General features: G+C 33.9%; 2 protein-coding genes across 6 annotated transcripts in view; both read left to right on the top strand.

The window, feature by feature from the left end:
* The window catches only part of LOC139977788 (uncharacterized), a 38694-nt gene extending 22943 nt beyond the window's left edge, over positions 1-15751 (top strand). Inside the window, exons 8-37 of the mRNA XM_071987421.1 lie at positions 142-189; positions 680-736; positions 1426-1479; positions 2316-2369; positions 2833-2892; positions 3305-3358; positions 3447-3494; positions 3707-3760; positions 4132-4185; positions 5824-5877; positions 6130-6183; positions 6590-6643; positions 7042-7089; positions 7287-7352; positions 7478-7528; positions 8964-9026; positions 9113-9166; positions 10119-10160; positions 10327-10380; positions 10629-10682; positions 10902-10958; positions 11131-11184; positions 11279-11338; positions 11531-11737; positions 12096-12131; positions 12394-12447; positions 12976-13029; positions 13954-13998; positions 14314-14355; positions 14600-15751. Of these exons, the coding sequence (XP_071843522.1) occupies positions 142-189; positions 680-736; positions 1426-1479; positions 2316-2369; positions 2833-2892; positions 3305-3358; positions 3447-3494; positions 3707-3760; positions 4132-4185; positions 5824-5877; positions 6130-6183; positions 6590-6643; positions 7042-7089; positions 7287-7352; positions 7478-7528; positions 8964-9026; positions 9113-9166; positions 10119-10160; positions 10327-10380; positions 10629-10682; positions 10902-10958; positions 11131-11184; positions 11279-11338; positions 11531-11737; positions 12096-12131; positions 12394-12447; positions 12976-13029; positions 13954-13998; positions 14314-14355; positions 14600-14608 (1695 nt within the window). The 3' untranslated portion in view covers positions 14609-15751. The remainder of the gene's footprint in view (positions 1-141; positions 190-679; positions 737-1425; positions 1480-2315; positions 2370-2832; positions 2893-3304; positions 3359-3446; positions 3495-3706; positions 3761-4131; positions 4186-5823; positions 5878-6129; positions 6184-6589; positions 6644-7041; positions 7090-7286; positions 7353-7477; positions 7529-8963; positions 9027-9112; positions 9167-10118; positions 10161-10326; positions 10381-10628; positions 10683-10901; positions 10959-11130; positions 11185-11278; positions 11339-11530; positions 11738-12095; positions 12132-12393; positions 12448-12975; positions 13030-13953; positions 13999-14313; positions 14356-14599) is intronic.
* Positions 15752-19052: 3301 nt separating this feature from the next.
* The window catches only part of LOC139977789 (uncharacterized), a 24373-nt gene continuing 24103 nt past the window's right edge, over positions 19053-19322 (top strand). For all 5 annotated transcript variants that reach the window (XM_071987423.1, XM_071987422.1, XM_071987424.1 and 2 more), the window contains exon 1: positions 19053-19206. The gene's annotated coding sequence lies outside the window, so the exon portion shown is untranslated. The remainder of the gene's footprint in view (positions 19207-19322) is intronic.

The raw sequence follows: 19322 nt of genomic DNA, 5'->3' as shown, positions 1-19322 counted from the left end.
ACGCTGATCGATTGGATTATTGATAGCTATGAAACAGACACACAAATACTCGGTTGCTCAAACATATTTGAGCAACCATTGTTTGTTGATTGAACAGGTGATTTACAAAAATATTATTAATTTTATTTTGTGTTTTTCCAGGATGCTGACGAAAAGATCAATTACCCCATGAAGTTAGGAAAACACGAGGTAAGTACCGAGCCTGGAGATAGTTGCAATAACTTTAAATGAAAATATAACTGACAAAAATGAGGCTAAACGTCATGACTTATATGTCACATAAAGTGGTTGAGGAATTTTATACTGATGAGAGTTAGGTCAAGCAAATATTGGTAAAGTTTGTACTTGAAAAGGTCAAGTTCAGGCTTAAATGTTCACGTAAAGTTATTGTGCAATTAGATGTACCATGTAACGATACTATCGATCGTTAGCATTGTTTCTTACAAAGGATTTGTACATATAGTATACCATTCACAGTATTGTAATGTTTACTTTAATTTTACAAATATAATAACAATCGTCTCGGTAAGTCTGGTATGTAAACTGTTGGAAATGACGCGAAAGGAGTTTCTGCCAATCGAGTTCTTGTGATTGAGGAATTTATTTAATAGGTGACGTCATTGTTATATTGATAAAGGTTCATTTAGATTCTTATTTTCATATTTGTAATTACTTCTAGCCAATTCCTACCATTGAAAACGAACTTACAAGTGAAGCGGAGACCAATAGTTTGCAGGTAATTACATATATCTGTGTTATAGCGTGAAAGGTCATGTTATTATGTTGAAATTATACATCAATTAGGAAGGAATGCTAAAGTTAAATACTACAACTTTCTTTTCTTCAAAAGTGTGCGTCCCTATAGTATCCCATCATTTGGTGAAGGTACCAAGCTGGAAACTGTTGCAACCGTATTTTAAGGATTTGCTAAAATACGTTGAATCATAAAGCCTCGAATTCTACTAACTTACTCGACTGAATGACAAAGGACAATCCAACATTTGATACTTTTTTTCTCGACGTTTAAAGTGTTACATGTACTTCCTTGGCGGTAACATTGTATGTCCAGTATAAGTTTTATTTTCTAGGGGAAGTGCAGTATTCTATACTGGACGGGGTTTTTAAGTTTAACATTAAACACTGTCAAACGACCTTTGTCTTAAAGCATGAACGGCATTACATGGATGTGTGATATCACATATAGTATAGAAGATTCAATATAATTGCTCTCGATACTATGAAGGTGTACGCTTAGAGCCAATAAACTGACAAATATATCATGTGCCAAGTCACTTAAGAATCCACACCACAATTACAGGCTAAAACAGCTATGTTAGACTGTTTTACCGTTAATAAGCGCTTACATAACCTGGGTATGGTAATAAATACAAAAATAATACCGACTTTCTTATATTTCCATTTCAGAATAAATTTAACAATTCTTTCCAACCGATTTTCTCCGGAATTATCGCAGAATCGGTAGGATCATTCAAAGTCATTAAGTGCACATAAGTACCTACACATTGTATTAAATTCAGTCCTGTGCATTTGTTTTGGTGTCGTAGGTGGAATGGAGCACCCGATATACACAGAGAACACAGTTACTACTGTAAATCTTACAGTTTTGTACCACAGTTAAAACTGGATCGTGCTATAAATCGGTAGCGTGTGCTTTTAGGGTTGCAGTAAGAACTGAGGTTATGTGTATAATTCCAACAAATCCAGTTGTTTGGGATTTGTTGGAATTACAAATATCCTCAGTTCTTACTGTAAACTTAATGGCACATGCTACCGATTTATCACATTTGTCAGCACGATCCAGTATATACTGTGGTACAAAACTTTAAGATTTACAGTAGTTACTGTAATCTCTGTGTGAATCGGCTGTATGGAGAGGTCTAACGTGGTAGGGTGATGCGGGTGATGTGGGGTGTGGTTGGTAATGGTGGGGTTGAATTATCTGTCATTTAACATTTACATTCGTCTGTTGCTATCTGTCGGAGAGGATACTTTGAAACAAATATTTAGTCTATTACATTCTCATGGAGAAATATTCAGGATTGGATTCTCTCAGCAAACACTACAAAATCGATCCTTTTTTGTAACTTCAAAGTTTTTAATAGTTTTTGCCATCAGTTTTGATTCCTGGTGAAGTTATAAGGATAATAATAGTTACCATACACACACTCACACGTTAACTAGACGTGATATGCTGTGAAGCAGTCACGGTTACGTTAAGAAATTATATTCCCTGTATAAAGGTACCACTGTCACGAAAACTTATGAAAAGGCCGATTAATTTTACCTTCTTTCAGACGACACCAGAAGCATTCAAAGAAATGATGAAATCATTCTGTACTGATAATAAAGTAAGCAACTCCAACTCAAATTATAGAGCACGTGTTAATTGCTTTGATGACATTTTCGAAAGGAGAAATTATGTATTCACTAACCTGGAAAAACTACTGATGAGATATGCCAGTAGTTTTCTCAATGATTACAAGATATAATAAGTATTGTCCTTGAATCGTTAATGACCACATTTGTGTGACGAAATATTTGTGGAAAGTCGTGAGCACAGACCAATAGAAAAATTTGCAATATAAAGCATTTATGTGAAAGGAATTGTCCCGGGCAATATTATCAGAAATAATTTTTAAAAGTACAAAATATTTGAGTATGATATAAACAAAATATGTTCATGAAGTATGTAACTTTAGTTCTTAGTATCGGATAAGACTAGAACCGAGTATCTTTATATAACGCAATCATGTGAATATCACCATGTCTACGTCTGTGTTAAGTTCAAGTTCTCTTCGCCTTGTTCAACAGGTTACAATTCCAATACCGTTTCTGACTGGATTTTTGAAGAACCAAAATGTTTCTAACGAGGTCAGTGACAAATATGTTAGTTTTTCTCTGAATCGCTAAACCAGAAATAACACACTGAATCATGATTATAATACAGACGGAATGAAGACATTTTGCCTTGCATAAGCTGCTTGAATTTTCAATGGAATCGTTATGGTACAAGTTTTCTCATCCACTTCATTTCTTTAGAAGATTACTTTGGGATTATTTTTTTTCTTGTATCAGCATGGCAATGCCACTCCCCCCCCCCCCAAAAAAAAATACATCGTAGTAATGTTTGTGGAATTATTTTATGATTAATAGTAATTTAATTGATGCATGCAAAGTAAGGTGAGTTTGATAATAGAATGTCTCTGATTTGAAAATGACAAAATTAGGAATCTAAGATCACAAGAACTGTCTAGTTGTAAAACTGGTCTTCTTTTTTTCACAGCAAGAAGTACTAAAAATTCTGCACTTCGTTGTAGATAACTTTCAAAATGACTGGGTAAGTGACATCGAATCACATTGATTTAAAACCTATATCGAAAATGTAGAGAGTTTACTAAAAATGAACTATTTTGTTTCTTGCGTAGGTTGGACACTTTCTTAAGATGTTGGATGAACTACTTGGACATAATCGGGTAAGTGGGAATCGAATAATATCCGAAATAATAAGAGACTTCACGTGATTTTGCTTTATTATTTATTTAAATAGCCTCTATTTCGGTCCATAGGGGCTAGTAGTAATAAAATACTAGTTTGTATTCTTACTCGAGTGAACTTCACACAACGTGAATAGTTTAATGCATAATGCAGATTTGTGACACTGTACGTGTTTTACTTTCATCAACAGATTTCATCTACTAACTACATCACCCTGGTAGGAAAACTACTTCAAAGAAGAGTTGTAAGTATTATCACCCAATGCTCGACTAATGTAAAATGTAATTATACAAAATCAATTAAAAAGACAGGAAGGAATGGAGGGGAGGAAAAATATAGCCAAAGGAACAATAACATTGTTTGCTGAATTGCCAAAATTATCATCATGATCATCATCATCATCGTCGTCGTCGTCTTAAACGCTATCCTGATTTGTGAATGGCCATGGCCGTACGCCACTAGACAACGTTAAAAAAATAGGTGATGAAATTATTTCATTAACGAAATACCATGCATCCACGAGACAATGGCATTATTAATATCAATAATTTCAAATGACAAACAATCCAGACGCATACCGTGCTAACCATACACTGTTCTGCGTCATTGCTTCAGATTGGATTATTACGTTACGTTGAGTTATCAGGATCCTTGCTCAGCGAAAGCATCGTAAGTATGATCATAGCATACAAAGATGACCCATCGTAAAAATGATGATAGCATAAAATAACATCGTAAGTATGATGATAGCTACAATGTTGACCCATCGTAAGTATCATGAATAACAAAAAAATAAATCAATGAATTAATAAACAAATTATATTGATTGGATAGTTACCCGTTTAGACGTTTGTAGCGTATCACGTATATCACGCGAAATTATTTACTACTGATTAAAAGTACAAAATCAAATTGATAGAGTGATTGTCGTATGCATGTACCCATGTAAATAATATAATATCTGCATGTAATTATATAAAAGATTCCCGTCTAAGTCGGTAAAAAGTACTTTAAGCATGTAAATGATATAACATCTGCATGTCACTAATGATATAACATCTGCATGTTGCTAATGATATAACATCTGCATGTTGCTTACATAAAAGATTCCCGTCTCAGTCGGTAGAGAGTACTTAACGCTTGTAAATGATATAACATCTGCATGTCACTAATGATATAACATCTACATGTTACTAATGATATAACATCTGAATGTTACTCACATAATAGATTCCCGTCTAAGTCTGTACAAAGTACTTTACCCATGTAAATGATATAACATCTGCATGTCACTAATGATATAACATCTACATGTTACTAATGATATAACATCTGCATGTTACTCACATAATAGATTCCCGTCTAAGTCTGTACAAAGTACTTTACCCATGTAAATGATATAACATCTGCATGTCACTAATGATATAACATCTACATGTTACTAATGATATAACATCTGCATGTTACTCACATAATAGATTCCCGTCTAAGTCTGTACAAAGTACTTTACCCATGTAAATGATATAACATCTGTATGTCACTAATGATATAACATCTACATGTTACTAATGATATAACATCTGCATGTTACTCACATAATAGATTCCCGTCTAAGTCTGTACAAAGTACTTTACCCATGTAAATGATATAACATCTGCATGTCACTAATGATATAACATCTACATGTTGCTAATGATATAACATCTGCATGTTACTCACATAATAGATTCCCGTCTAAGTCTGTACAAAGTACTTTACCCATGTAAATGATATAACATCTGCATGTCACTAATGATATAACATCTACATGTTACTAATGATATAACATCTGCATGTTACTCACATAATAGATTCCCGTCTAAGTCTGTATAAAGTACTTTACCCATGTAAATGATATAACATCTGCATGTCACTAATGATATAACATCTACATGTTGCTAATGATATAACATCTGCATGTTACTTACATTAAAGATTCCACTCTAAGTCGGCAGAAAGTACTTTGACGTAACCTTATTCATTCAAAGAAACAACAGTGTTGTAGGACTCCTTGTTAACAGCTGTGTGCTTAGTCAGCTGATGGACAATGCAATGGTATATGCAGTTAGAAAACAAAAAACATAATTAACATGGAATTGGAGAGTGCGTGAGAGAGTTTCTAGTTTATAACACAGACATGGGTTTGGCTGCGAAAGAACAGTACTTCATGCAGGTGATTCGTGTAGTGTAACATAACATAACATTCGTTTAGTGTTAAATTAAGAGATAAATATAATTCACTAAACTTCATAAATCATTTGATGGCAGGCTGGATTTGATCTCATCATGAACGAACTAAAGGGTTTGGTTGACAAGAAATACGTGAGTATAGCTTGCTTCCGCTATGCCTTTTAAGGATTACAAGCTCATAATATTAAAAAAAAACATCGGTATTCTTTGAACTTTGAAAATAAATTTCTACTATCTACAGATTGATAATTTGGATTAATTACTGCCATGAATGTATTCTTTAACATTTACAATATTTGGGTTTTAATATATTTAAAAGTCAAAAACCCAACATTACCCAACATTTCAAAATTACTGTAATGAAGCTCTGATTTGTTTTTGCAGTGTTCAAAAGAAGACTTCTTATCAACATTACTACGATACTATCTAAATAATTACGTAAGTTGTTTTCTCTCACCTCCTGTAAAATTATATACATCGCTATTAAAAACTAGGAAAACAAATTGCAATGTCACAATTTATGCTATGCTTCTCATGCGTTCGACCGATGTGTTGGTACGATGAAATGAATATCTCATTCCTAGACAGATATAGGTCGATGCATTAAAGTCAGTTTATTAGAAGTAAGACAACCATTTCACTTCCTAATTTGCATTATTGTTAGAGATACTTTACATTTAGACAGGACCAGTTACATACCAAATGTTATGAATCAAAATAGCGTGTTCAACGACAGGATAATATTCCGGTCATAAATGGTTGACATTTTTGGAGTTGATGTAGTTATCACTTCATTGTCATACGTTTCTGTATACCGTTATCTTTGTTCTTTCCCTTACCTCAGATCTCCGAAGATATAATCATGAATGAATTATTTTCTGAAACAGAGACTTATCATGTGAGTGTCATCCATTGTGGACATTGCTTTTGGAATATTTTAATCTGAATAAAAATACGTTTTCTACACCCACAAAATGTATTAACTTTCAGCAGTACACCCGATATTTGTAAATTGTGGGAGTATTTGATGGTATGTGATACATGTATAATATATGATTAGGAAAATCATTTTTGACTTTTTGAATTAATTGGTGGGAATTTTGAAACATTTTGTTTTTGTTTGTTTACTTCCTCGTCTCAGTTTTCGATTAAACTGTATAATGTTCCTTCCAACATTTATTTAATGTTTAGTATTATAATATTCAAAAGATACTTAAACTGAATCAAAAGATGATATGTTTTCAAGAGTTGAAATGATCGGAGTATAACGTTACTCATATACTTTTCTATTTTTAGTATATGACACCGTATTTTCTTCAGTCTACATATCAGGAATTTCAGCAAGTAAGTCTATGGTAGCTAAATGTATCAGTTAAATAGGCCTATATTGACTGTGATGTGTCAAACTGTAACGTACAATAACACAATGTCGCAAACCGGGAACTGTTTTACAAGTGTAAATTTGATTAATGTTATATGGATCAAGTTTTCTTTCCTAAGACATTACCATATTGTACTTTCAAATCTCTTTTTATCCACAGAAAATCGATTCTCAGTCAATAAATCGATTGTGCAATATCTTCAAGAGTGTTTGGGAGAACCTTATGGTAAGTATTGCAGTTTCTGAAAGCACGTGTTTGATCTTTTATTTTAGTAACGAAACGAACGAGTCGAAGAGCTTCTCCAGTTACACAATTATTACACGTTTTAACGTATTGTTTTACTTTTCCAGGCTAAGACTATTGAGATGCCCATCAAGCTTGACAATAATTCTGTTGAAAAGGTAAAGTAGGAATAAAAAATCCCTCAGATCTACCGTAGATTGAATAGATATTCCGATGGAAAATGCTCTTTTACAGTTATACATATGACGTAATAGCTGATCTGAGTTTTTGTAAAATTCTGTCGTGTTAAAGACATAATGTGATACCATTATTATGAAATTTGAACTGAAAGTTATTTCTAGTTAGAAAATAGCTATAAGAGAAGTATAGAATTTACAAAAGAAAAAATGAAATTCCATAGATCTTCTTTCTCAAGGAGGAATTAAGCGAAACAGTTGTCATCAGGAAGATGGAAAGAATCACATAAAACTAAACAGAATAATCCATCGAAAGATCACCAGGTTGGGACAAAAAGAAGAAAATGAGATTGATATGTTATCAGTTAATTGAAAGTCAAAACAAAGACGACTATGACGACAGTGTTCATATTATATCATGGCTGTCAAATAAAAGTCATGAATATTTATCAGCACATAATCCTTATATGTTGAACATAACTTAAACTAAACTTAAACAGATAGAAAACAGCCAGTGATGGGTGAATCTGGGGAAATGAAACAAATGTCAAATAAGATAAATATGATTAACTATAAATTAACAGCCACGATCTTTAATGATCGCTATACCATATTGGTTGAAAAATATGAAAGGGCTGTGGTTAGTAACGTAGCCAGTAGACGAATTTAATTTACCTTTACGCCTACCACTACAGAGTAAGAACGCATTACGTCTGAATCAGTTGAAAATATCCTTGAAAAGCAATCCTTAATTTATGTAGGATCAAACTTTAGTGTGTCAAAAGGATAACTCCAGTAACTGATTAGTTTTCTTTGGCGATTGTTAAACTAAATATATAAACATATATTTCACGTATTTTCTTTATTTTCAGCTATGTAAAGTAAAATCATTTTAATCTGAAAACCTGCCTTGGTTTCACATGCATGTAAATTGTGTAGCTTACGACTGACTTATTTTCCCTTAATGAAGAATTACTTCCATACAGATCCTTAGTTTGTTCAACTTTATAAAAAGAATAGTTCAGAGATGTATCGTATTGGAATTAAATATGCCAAATCGTGAAAAGCAAAATAGCATATATAGACTAATAGAATAACAGGTTGAGATAAAATGCAATTTGAAGGTAACTTCAATTCGCTCGCCCTCAACTGCTACAAAAGGTTTTCTTGAAACAAGACCCAGCGATAGACATCTTAGATATAATTTGGGAAATGTAGACAAATAGAATCCGTCACTTCACAACCATATTCGTGATGAATAATGTTATAGGGGCTTGTGGTAAGGTGTAAATGTCACAATCTGTCATTCTATAAATCGGTACAGGCTTTGTGCTTTTTTATTTTGTAGGTATCGGATAGTATATCATGAAAACGACAAAAACTGAGTTGTTGTTCTGAATTGCATTCAATTTAACAGATTGGATCTCGCAAGTTAACAGACTCGGCTGACGAGAAATTTGACAAAGACGCCCTAAATAAGGTAAACTGAATAACCATACGGTGAAATGATGTGGAGAGATCAATCAATGAGATGGATATCGTTACTACTTTGATTCTTTTCTACAGATATTACAGCAAGCTCTCATCGAGGCGCTTATTTTCTCAATGGATGCTAAGATGGTAAGTTGAGACCATAGATGCATCTAATTGAAATGTTCGTCAAACCTAACTGTCAATATTTGTAATAACGCAATCCAGGTTGAGAGAAAAAGGTAAAATTAAACAAGTTCGCAAATGAAATCGTCAACATGAAATATAGAATTGTCAGTTTACATTAATATAACATAGCTAATTTACATAGGCATGCATCAGTTATTACATCGCATTCCAATTACATACAATCATTTGCCGTGTTATTACCCTTCTATATTGGTAATCATTTTTTGAGAAGTTTGGAGACATTTAGTAATGGCATTAGTAATGACGAATTAGTCGGACAAGCTTAGAACTTTATTTTAATTACCAAGGAGATTTTTGTTAAACTATTGACTTCGTTAAGCTATATCATTGCAATTTATTTTTCTTTCAGTAGGTGCCCGAAAAATTCTCAGCATATAGCCCGAATTTTCACAAAAACATTTGGTTGGGGCTGCAGCCCGCCAGCGCCCCCCCCCCTCCCCTCTCCACCACTTCCTACGTCTATGTGTATTGTCCTGTCAGTGGACTTTCTGACTTTCGCTGTGGGAAACATAATAATTGTTGCATTATACATAGCAAGGAGATATTGGTATTGTACCTGTATGAGTGTGACGAGAATTGGAATGACAATACACAATTACATCATTACAGTGATGACAACTGATGTGGATTAAGTACTCTGTTTCAGATTTGATTTATTTTATCTTTGTTATATTAAAAATTAGTTTTACCAAATGAATAATGCGAAAAGTGCTGAACGTGTTACATGCAACGAAGCAGCACACATATTGGCGCTGTGATTTATCTTTAGTGACGTTTATTATTGTTTATTCATGATCAAGAAATATACAACCATGAATGAGTTACTAGGCCCGTTGGTGTATACCTCTCCGTACAACTACTATCATTACTTTGAACACCTTTGCTTCCACAGATCAAGACTGACAAATGCGTGGAGATGATTCAGAATACAAAGGTACTTAAAGACACGGTTATATTGTTGATTGTGTAACATAAATTAGACTGATGACTTCATTGTAACACCAAGTTAGTGACACATTCTTACTAATTTGTATGTTCTCAATTTTTAAATTGTGTTCATGGCCGTGGTCTATATTTCTTGCTGTTCTACCGATAACCAGGTTTCCCAAGAAGAGGTTGAACAACACGTATCTTCTTACACACATAATCCACAGGTGAGTGTCTATGCGATTGGCTTTTCTGACTAATTGAACTATCAATTTTTTGCCATCTGATACACTGTAGTAATGTTTATCACAGATAATAGTTTTAATTACCTTTTCTATCGGTTATGAACTATTTGTTATCTTTAAGTTCTGTTGTTTCTGTTTAATAAAATCTTCACGCTTAGAACATATTTCATGTTCATTCAGTGCATAATGAAAAGGTCGGCTTGAAACAAAATTCCTTACATTTCATGCAGGATTCAGCAGACCACGGCATAGAGATTCTGGAGCAAACTTTAATGAGAAAGATGGTAAGTGAATAACAACGCGTTCTATAAATACATTTATGCGATATTTGAGTACGTCTCAGTTGTAGTGAAAGACTGACAGAATAAATTGTAACAGCTGGGTATTAATAGAAATAACGGAAATGAATATTTCCATTGACTGATCATTGGAAGCTTAAATGAAATATGTACCGTGATGAGATGCACTTTGTACTTAACAATGCTTTCATTATTACTTGACAGATATCTGACGAGTATTTTGTCCAAGAATTGTGGCATTTTGTCACTCCTAAAGGAAAGGTTAGTGGCGTACTCTACTTGTTATGTGTATTACATGAGATCATGGTTTGATAGGGAATTATGCAATGAATACAAATAGAAAAACCTGTCTTACTGTTTACATTATCATTTGTGAACGATACATAAATATTACGTGCGTATATAAATGAAATTCATCTTCTTGTTTCTACAGATAACGTTTGACGAATACATGGGGAAATTGAAGGACTTTCTCAGACAGAAATTGGTATGTGTATAGTATCTAAGTATTCAAGTATTGTAACGACACTTGAATAATGTAACTAAATGTGTCGTAAAACTTTTTGTTGTTGCATTAACAGCTGTCAGATAGATGCTTTGAGCAGAAAGTGACCAACCTTATCAATGGTGGAGAAACAAAGGTAAATATTCAACACAAGAAGTAAATGCAAACCCTTTATATTAACACCATGCGTATTTTGAGTTTTATATGCTTGTGAAGGTTAGTGTAGATATTATGACCTCCAGGTAATGAATATATGCTGACAATAACAAAAAGATGCAGACCAACACTAAATCTACTCAAATTATCTGTCATAACATCTAACGAACAGAAAGAGAAGAAGAAGAGGGAGGAGAAAGAGAAGAAGAGGGAGGAGACAGCGAAGAAGAGGGAGGAGAAAGAGAAGGAAGAGGAGGAGAAAGAGAAGAAGAGGGAGGAGAAAGAGAAGAAGAGGGAGGAGAAAGGGAAAAAGAGGCAGGAGAAAGAGAAGAAGAGGGAGAAGATGAAGAGGGAGAATAAGGAGCATAAAACGGAGGAGGTAAATATACTGTAATGTTCAAGTTACGTCATATATCAAATATATTAGCCTATATGATTCTTCACAAGTCGATTTAAGTTTCTCACTTATTTAGCTATTTAATTTATATTGTAGTAATCACGTTATTATCTTCTCAATCATGATCGTAAGTTATCATTACGTCATATATTAAGTATATTAACTTGTATGATTCGTCAAATATCGTTTTAAGTTTTCTCAAATATTTAAATACGTTACTGTAGTGTACCGCATTTTGTAGACTTACTGAACCAGCTCATGGTAAAACCGCACAGATCTTTTGAATACAGCGGGTATCTGTACAGCTAACCAGCATTGCTATTTATATTTCATTCTACAGGGTGAGACGTTCCTTACTACGAAACCAGAATATGAAGTAAGATCAGGCATCTAATAGTTTTACTTTGAGCAATACAGGTCATACTGTAGTGAAATGAAGGCTTGACATGTTAGTTGGAGTTTTTATATCGTGAGATTAAGAGTAGAACTGATCAAATCACTTGGCTGAATCAGGAAAACTGTACAAAATGAAGGAAACTCACTGAACATTTAATTTACTGTAAGTACATTTATGGCATTATATTATAAGATACTTTCTTACGTCGCTTCATGAACGTTAACTTTAATTTTATCTTCAGTGGGACCGAGACCGATGGATAAAATTCGTTACGGAACTTGCAAATGAAGACTTGGTGAGACCTGTGCAGCATACAAGCAACTTAATTGATCATTGAATAAAACAATGATACGTTTTTAAACTTTAAGTTAACGTAAATCTGATAACCCACATGCACATACATACCTGTAGCAAATGAGTTTTGTCAATAAGATTATTGTAAATAATGACAGAAACAGAAATATTAAAAGATCGGATACACTCCTTAAATATACATTGCGATAATTATCACATAAACACGTGTTCATATAGAGAACTACAGGTCATTGGCCTATGATGTGACTGTATGTACGTGGATACCGTCGTCCATTTAAATCAAACCAGTTTCGTGTAGCCAAAAGCAAGAAAATATATTTTATGCAACCGCAACTTCACAAACCTTGGATGTTGTTAATCATGTTCACGTTGTCACGAAAGCTCAGTGACACTCTCTGAGGTATCCATGAGTGATGCTAGACGTGTTGAATCCGGGCTGTTACCGACGAAGCTCAAAAGAAAGCAAATTACCTTCCTTTCCTCATGTGACGTGTATGTTTTCTTTTAGATCGGAAAAAGTTCAAGGACGACATTGTATCAGTGTGTGGTAACGTTCCATGAGGTAAAGTAATATATCTATCAGTTGAATGTTCTCAGAATACCATTCTGTACACTCGGGGACGAGATTATCTTCACTAAATTTCGACTGAAAGTATTATAACTTATATAATGGAATGTTAACAGCGCTACGGAGGTCTTGAATGTTCACAAAGACCCGATCGACTGACTCGGACACTGTAGAAACTATCTTCACTGCTATCCTACCACGGGCTTCCGCAGATAGAAAAAAAAACACAGAAAAGGGCAAACGGACGCCTATGCGTCCGCTTAATGAAATAATTTTATTTCATTGCTTGCAATGTATATGTTGTACGACGCGTTGAGATGCTTTTACATGTAATGCGCCTTTTAAGAATTTATTTACATTACATTACGTTACATGCATGCAACCTACTAAAAGTACGCATGTATCGATTAATGGAGCCAATCGACGTAAACGAAGACGGAACCATTATTATTTTTCCATTAATGAGAATTAATGGTTGATAATTTCTGACTTGGTGAGAAATACGTCAAAATGTGGCACGAATTGAGACCACAATTTCTGTAAAAATTGATGCTGTACCATGTTTGACAATTTTTGGAATTGATGTAGTTGACTGCTTACAATGTTGTTAATTTCAAAGCTACAGTAACATTCACGTAAGGAGTAAGTATAAAAATAAGGTAGATCACAGCGTCTTAGAAATAAGTGGTTTTGTAGATACAAACAGGAAATATAAACAATCCCTGTTTAATTGAACCCAGCCTACTTATAACCTCATTCCTATTGCTATATAGCCGTTAAGAACATCATAAACATGTATAAATGTGCCCGGCGCTGTAATAATTATGGATTAGGTTGGTGGACACTAGATGTAACTTTGTGATCATAAAATGTTGACAAAATTTATCTTAATATCAACGTCTTTTTACCTTATCCCAGATGAAGAAAGACGATTTAAACAAAATGTTGAAACTTAATATGAAAGTGAGTATCATTTTACGTTAACTGAATGCAATTACTGCACTAAAATCGTTTTTTGTGTGTGTGTGTGTGTGTGTGGTGTGAACTTAATAAATATCAATAAATCAGTCGCGAATGCTTTGCATGTCCAACACAGAGAGTTACAATGTTATAACTTTGGAAGGAAGTCCCACTTAAAAAGTTAGTGAAGGTCGAGTCTTGTCTGACCAAAAGAGTTTCTGTTCCTTGTAATGATTTCTTGGCTTTCTATTTTGGATAAAATGATTGTAACCGGAATTGAAACAGGTAATATCGACTTTGTTTTCATTTTCATTGCAGATTGAAAAGAACATTCGAGAGGAACTTATTAAAAAAATGAAAGTAAGTAAACCGATAATGTGACATATCCATGTGTGTTAAGAAATAGTTCATACAATGAACATTCCTCTAACATGATAGCCTCATCTTTAGAACAAAGTTCACAAGTACCTTACAAAAAAAAAATGATCGTTCGGATTCTGACTTTTTTTTTTCCAAATGCAAATGACAAGGGATTATTAGTTTTATGTCTCTAAAAGTTGTGCACATTGATCATGTGCAATACAATTATTATTTTTATATTCAGTTCCCATGAAGAGCACTGGGACAAAAACCATAAAGGATGAGCCGTGGCAGGAATACAGTTCATTGAAAGAAATCGCCCCACGAATTCTATGGACATCTATGTGGAGACTTGTGAAGGAAAATGATAGCCGGTCAACATAACGCATCCAGATAAAATCGTGGATTGGTTACAAATAATAAAGTACATTATTTTGACTTTGACTTATTGACTTTGTAACGAAATTGCAAGATTAACTGCCGTGCATTCTTCATTCAGAAAGATAAGTTGCATATTTATTGTTAGGATGTCACATGTATTTGCTAGGCAATACAAATGTACCAGCTTGACAATAATCCGTTCCGTTTCCTATAGCAAACGTCTCTTACCTTGCTATTCGTCCTGCAACAACAATTATATAGCAAGTAGCAACACAACTGAATCAAGTCAGAAATTTATTAGAAGAATTTAAGAATGATTCTGTGAAATCTAGTTAATTAGTAGTTTGTACGCTATGTTGTCTCTGTTACTTTATGTACAACATGTTACATTATCTACAATTCATTTTAATATCATATCGTCACATGCAGCAGCTAGTTTTGCTGTCTCTACATACGTTGGTAGTTGTTTATATTACCTCAGTTTAACTGAACAGTTTTCCTTTGTTGTGTGTTACATTTTCAGTTTGTATATATCATAAGTAGATACCTAGTCGTACCTTACGTTTAGAACGATACCGCGTGTCATGGATCGACGGCTAAGATTAATTTGTATATAACAAAAACAATGTACACACAGTAATCATACCTGTTGTTTGTATTTAATAACTTGCTCTGCCTTGAAATATTTTAGACATTTAGCCATTAAGCCATGATCGTTCTCAACGCGAGTCTTGTCTTATGACAAGGACTGCGATTTCCAGATGGTTACTAATTTTAGCTCTTATTGATTCCAAGAAATCAATATTTCAAGCTGAACTGTTTTGTCTTATAACAAGGACTATTATGCCCAGATGTTTGAACTTCTTATTTGAGATATTGGTACATTTGGTGTAAACATTTTGCACATATCCTGTAGGAAATGAAAAAGAGCGTTAGTGTGATTTTAATTCAAAATAATGCACACGCTTGCTAATGTTTTTTATGATAGTTTAATACATGGTACCTGTACACATCATATATTATATCTTTTTGTTCTTTTCACGATAATCGGTTGACATTAAAAATAGACGAATACTCCATGAACTCTTTAATTGGTGTTGAATATTCATGAAGTTAACAAAGCCATTATTCCTTCTAGTGTGATTGAATGACTCCTATATTTATATTTCTCTTCGAATTAACTCAATGGCTATCATATTTGTCAATACTTGAATCCCTTTAATACAATATTTCCATAAGTTTGAAATCAAACCCCTGAACGGGTAAATAATACCTTGATTTAAGACATTTTGTATGTAAATGAAAATGAGTCCAAGATATGACTAAATGTTAACATGGAAATACCATATAGTTTGTGACTTACACAGTTGGAATGGATAGTATGCAGTATAGTATGGATTGGAATACTCGTTAACGTGAAACGACTAGTCCCTATAATAAATTTAAATCAACCATATTTAACGCATCTCTTGTTCAAGGGCGGTGGAGCAGGCAGTTTCACAACACTAGATAAACTGACACTGTTAGAATATGTGATACAGACTGCTCGGTTATTATGTATACTTCTATGTACATGAGTAAACTTAAAGGTTTAAATTTACCAATTCAGGCGGTTGCTGACTAGGTTGGATAGTAGAATCGTTTAGTTTATAATACTAACAAATTCAGTCAGCTTCATGCAACTCTGATCATTGTTTAGTTTATAACACTAACAAATTGAGTCAACTTCGTACAACTCGGATCATTGTTTAGTTTATAATACTATCAAAATCAGTCAGCTTCATACAGGTCGGATCGCTGTTTAGTTTATAACACTCACAAATTCAAGCAGCTTCATGCAACTCTGATCATTGTTTAGTTTATAACACTTAAAAATTCAGTCAGTTTCATACAGCTCGGGCCGTTGTTCAGTTTATTACACTCACAAATTCAAGCAGCTTCATGCAACTCTGATCATTGTTTAGTTTATAACACTATCAAATTCAGTCAGTTTCATACAGCTCGGGCCGTTGTTCAGTTTATTACACTCACAAATTCAAGCAGCTTCATGCAACTCTGATCATTGTTTAGTTTATAACACTATCAAAATCAGTCAGCTTCATACAGCTCGGGCCGTTGTTCAGTTTATAACACTCACGAATTCAAGCAGCTTCATGCAACTCTGATCATTGTTTAGTTTATAACACTATCAATATCAGTCAGCTTCATACAGGTCGGATCATTGTTTAGTTGTTAACACTAACAAATTCAAGCAGCTTCATGCAACTCTGATCATTGTTTAGTTTATAACACTTAAAAATTCAGTCAGCTTCATACAGCTCGGGCCGTTGTTCAGTTTATAACACTCACGAATTCAAGCAGCTTCATGCAACTCTGATCATTGTTTAGTTTATAACACTATCAATATCAGTCAGCTTCATACAGGTCGGATCATTGTTTAGTTGTTAACACTAACAAATTCAAGCAGCTTCATGCAACTCTGATCATTGTTTAGTTTATAACACTTAAAAATTCAGTCAGTTTCATACAGCTCGGGCCGTTGTTCAGTTTATAACACTAACAAATTCAAGCAGCTTCATACAGCTTGGGCCGTTGTTTAGTATGTGTTTCTTTGCAAGTTTCTTTAACATGGAATATAATCCACCCACGTGAAGGGTTGTTATTTTATATTTGTTGTTCACTTATTTTAATTCTTAATAGAATCAATAAAATATTAAGAGATATAGCATTAATCGCATCATACATTTCTAAATAAAATAAAATAAACTTTAAAATTGAAGGCTTCAACAGCGAAATGAAGTTAATGTCTTTTATATAAGCTTCAGTTACCAATCGATTTCTAGGCTAAACAGATGGCGCTGTAGCCCACAAAGGGAAGTAATAATTTTATTTAAGTATTATTAATGTAACTAATGCTCCAAATCTGACACATTAGTTTTGAGCTATAATTTATATTTTAAGTCTGGTTAAATTAAGCTCTTGTTGATGTTTTCGTAGCCTGTATGGGCTGGACGCACAGTTGAGGTGAGAAGATGCACTCTAGCGGATGCACAACTATAATCATAAAAATAATTCGTGAAGGATTTTTTTTAAATAGTTAAATTCCAATAATTTCAATTATTTTTCCATTGAATGGACAATTGCGACAGATCTTTGCGCATTCTGGAACAGCCACAAACAAAAATCCATATCTATACCAACGCCTTAACATATTCCTGTAAGTTTACTAGTCTACTAACGATAAAAGTAACCTATATCTTTTGAAAAATATTCGGATCACTTTAATAGAGGAGGTATCAAACTTATTCCCAATTGAAGAATGTCTCTAAAAGACCAAAATTAATACTTCAGGAACTTACGTGATGTATATATCATAAGCATGTAGAGGTTGGAATCCTTTTTCAAATATTGGCAGTATATTTTTCTGCAAATTATTACTAATGCTTAAACAAGGATCTGTGCATGTTATTGTAATCGGGCGCTGATGTCTCTGCACTACATGTTACCAAATTGCGTTGTTTCCACAACCCCCTCCCCCTCATCCTTTCCCCTCCAGTTGATCTTTGATAAAGAGGATGGAAAGAGGATTTTTTGTCAACTGCTAAGGGATGCGAGTCGTGAAAAGTTTAAGAAATAGGGCGTTAAGTACCTTTTCACTGCCCATGAGGACAACCGGCATCGCTTAGGCGCTGGTCACGTGACGTCAATTCAAACTTATGCGATATGATCATCACTTCTTGATTGGCTCCTGGTATATTGAAGAAGCAAGAAAGGTAAACACAGGCATATGTGCATTCAAATATTCCAAACTACTGATGGAGGCAGGGATACATAATGCAAACAGTCACCATACATAGGCCTATGTAATGCTGATGCGATTCGGTGCTTGCAGTGCTAGAACGATACCGACTTCAAAGGGCAAAATGTATTTAATGAACGCTTTAGACTTTCCCTTTTTCGTCGTTTCATTGACTATTTCTCTATGTTCATGCATTGTGGTTCTATTTTTACAAATCTAGCGTCACTTGTCGTCGGTAACCTTGACGCGCTTCGGTGCTTGCAGTACTAAGGGTATTGAGTTCAAAGGGCAAAACTAATGATTGAAAACAATAAACAAGTACCGGTAAGCGAAAACTGATATCTAGCGTTTTCTGAGGTTTTATTTTGACAAATCTAGCGTTTTTTTGTTACTTGTCGTCGGTAACCTTAAGTGACGCGCTTCGGTGCTTGCTAGAATTCAAAGGGCAAAATGTATTTGGGAGCTATTGGACTTTCCCCTTTCAACAATACATTCTTTTATGTGCATTGCACCGGTTTCGTTTTGAATACATATATATGAATAACGCGTTCGATGTGTGTTATACCAGACGCAAATTAGGTTAATGATATGCTAAGTAGTGCAGAGAGGATTGAAGAAAGGATTGCTAAACATTCCGGTTTTGTGGTAGTGAGTTAGTCTAAATTACTGCTGTAAGTATCAATACATTTTCTATACTCTTCAAACCAGGTTAATAGAGAGATATTAACTTAATAACTTTAAAATGTTCGGTTTCAGAAGCAGCGTTGACAAGATGTTGTGTTAGTCT

This window comes from Apostichopus japonicus, chromosome 12, assembly GCF_037975245.1.
Source record: "Apostichopus japonicus isolate 1M-3 chromosome 12, ASM3797524v1, whole genome shotgun sequence".
NCBI classification, from domain to species: Eukaryota; Metazoa; Echinodermata; class Holothuroidea; order Aspidochirotida; family Stichopodidae; genus Apostichopus; species Apostichopus japonicus.
The sequence above is the reverse complement of the archived record's forward strand: the minus strand, read 5'-3'. Positions and strand labels throughout refer to the sequence as shown.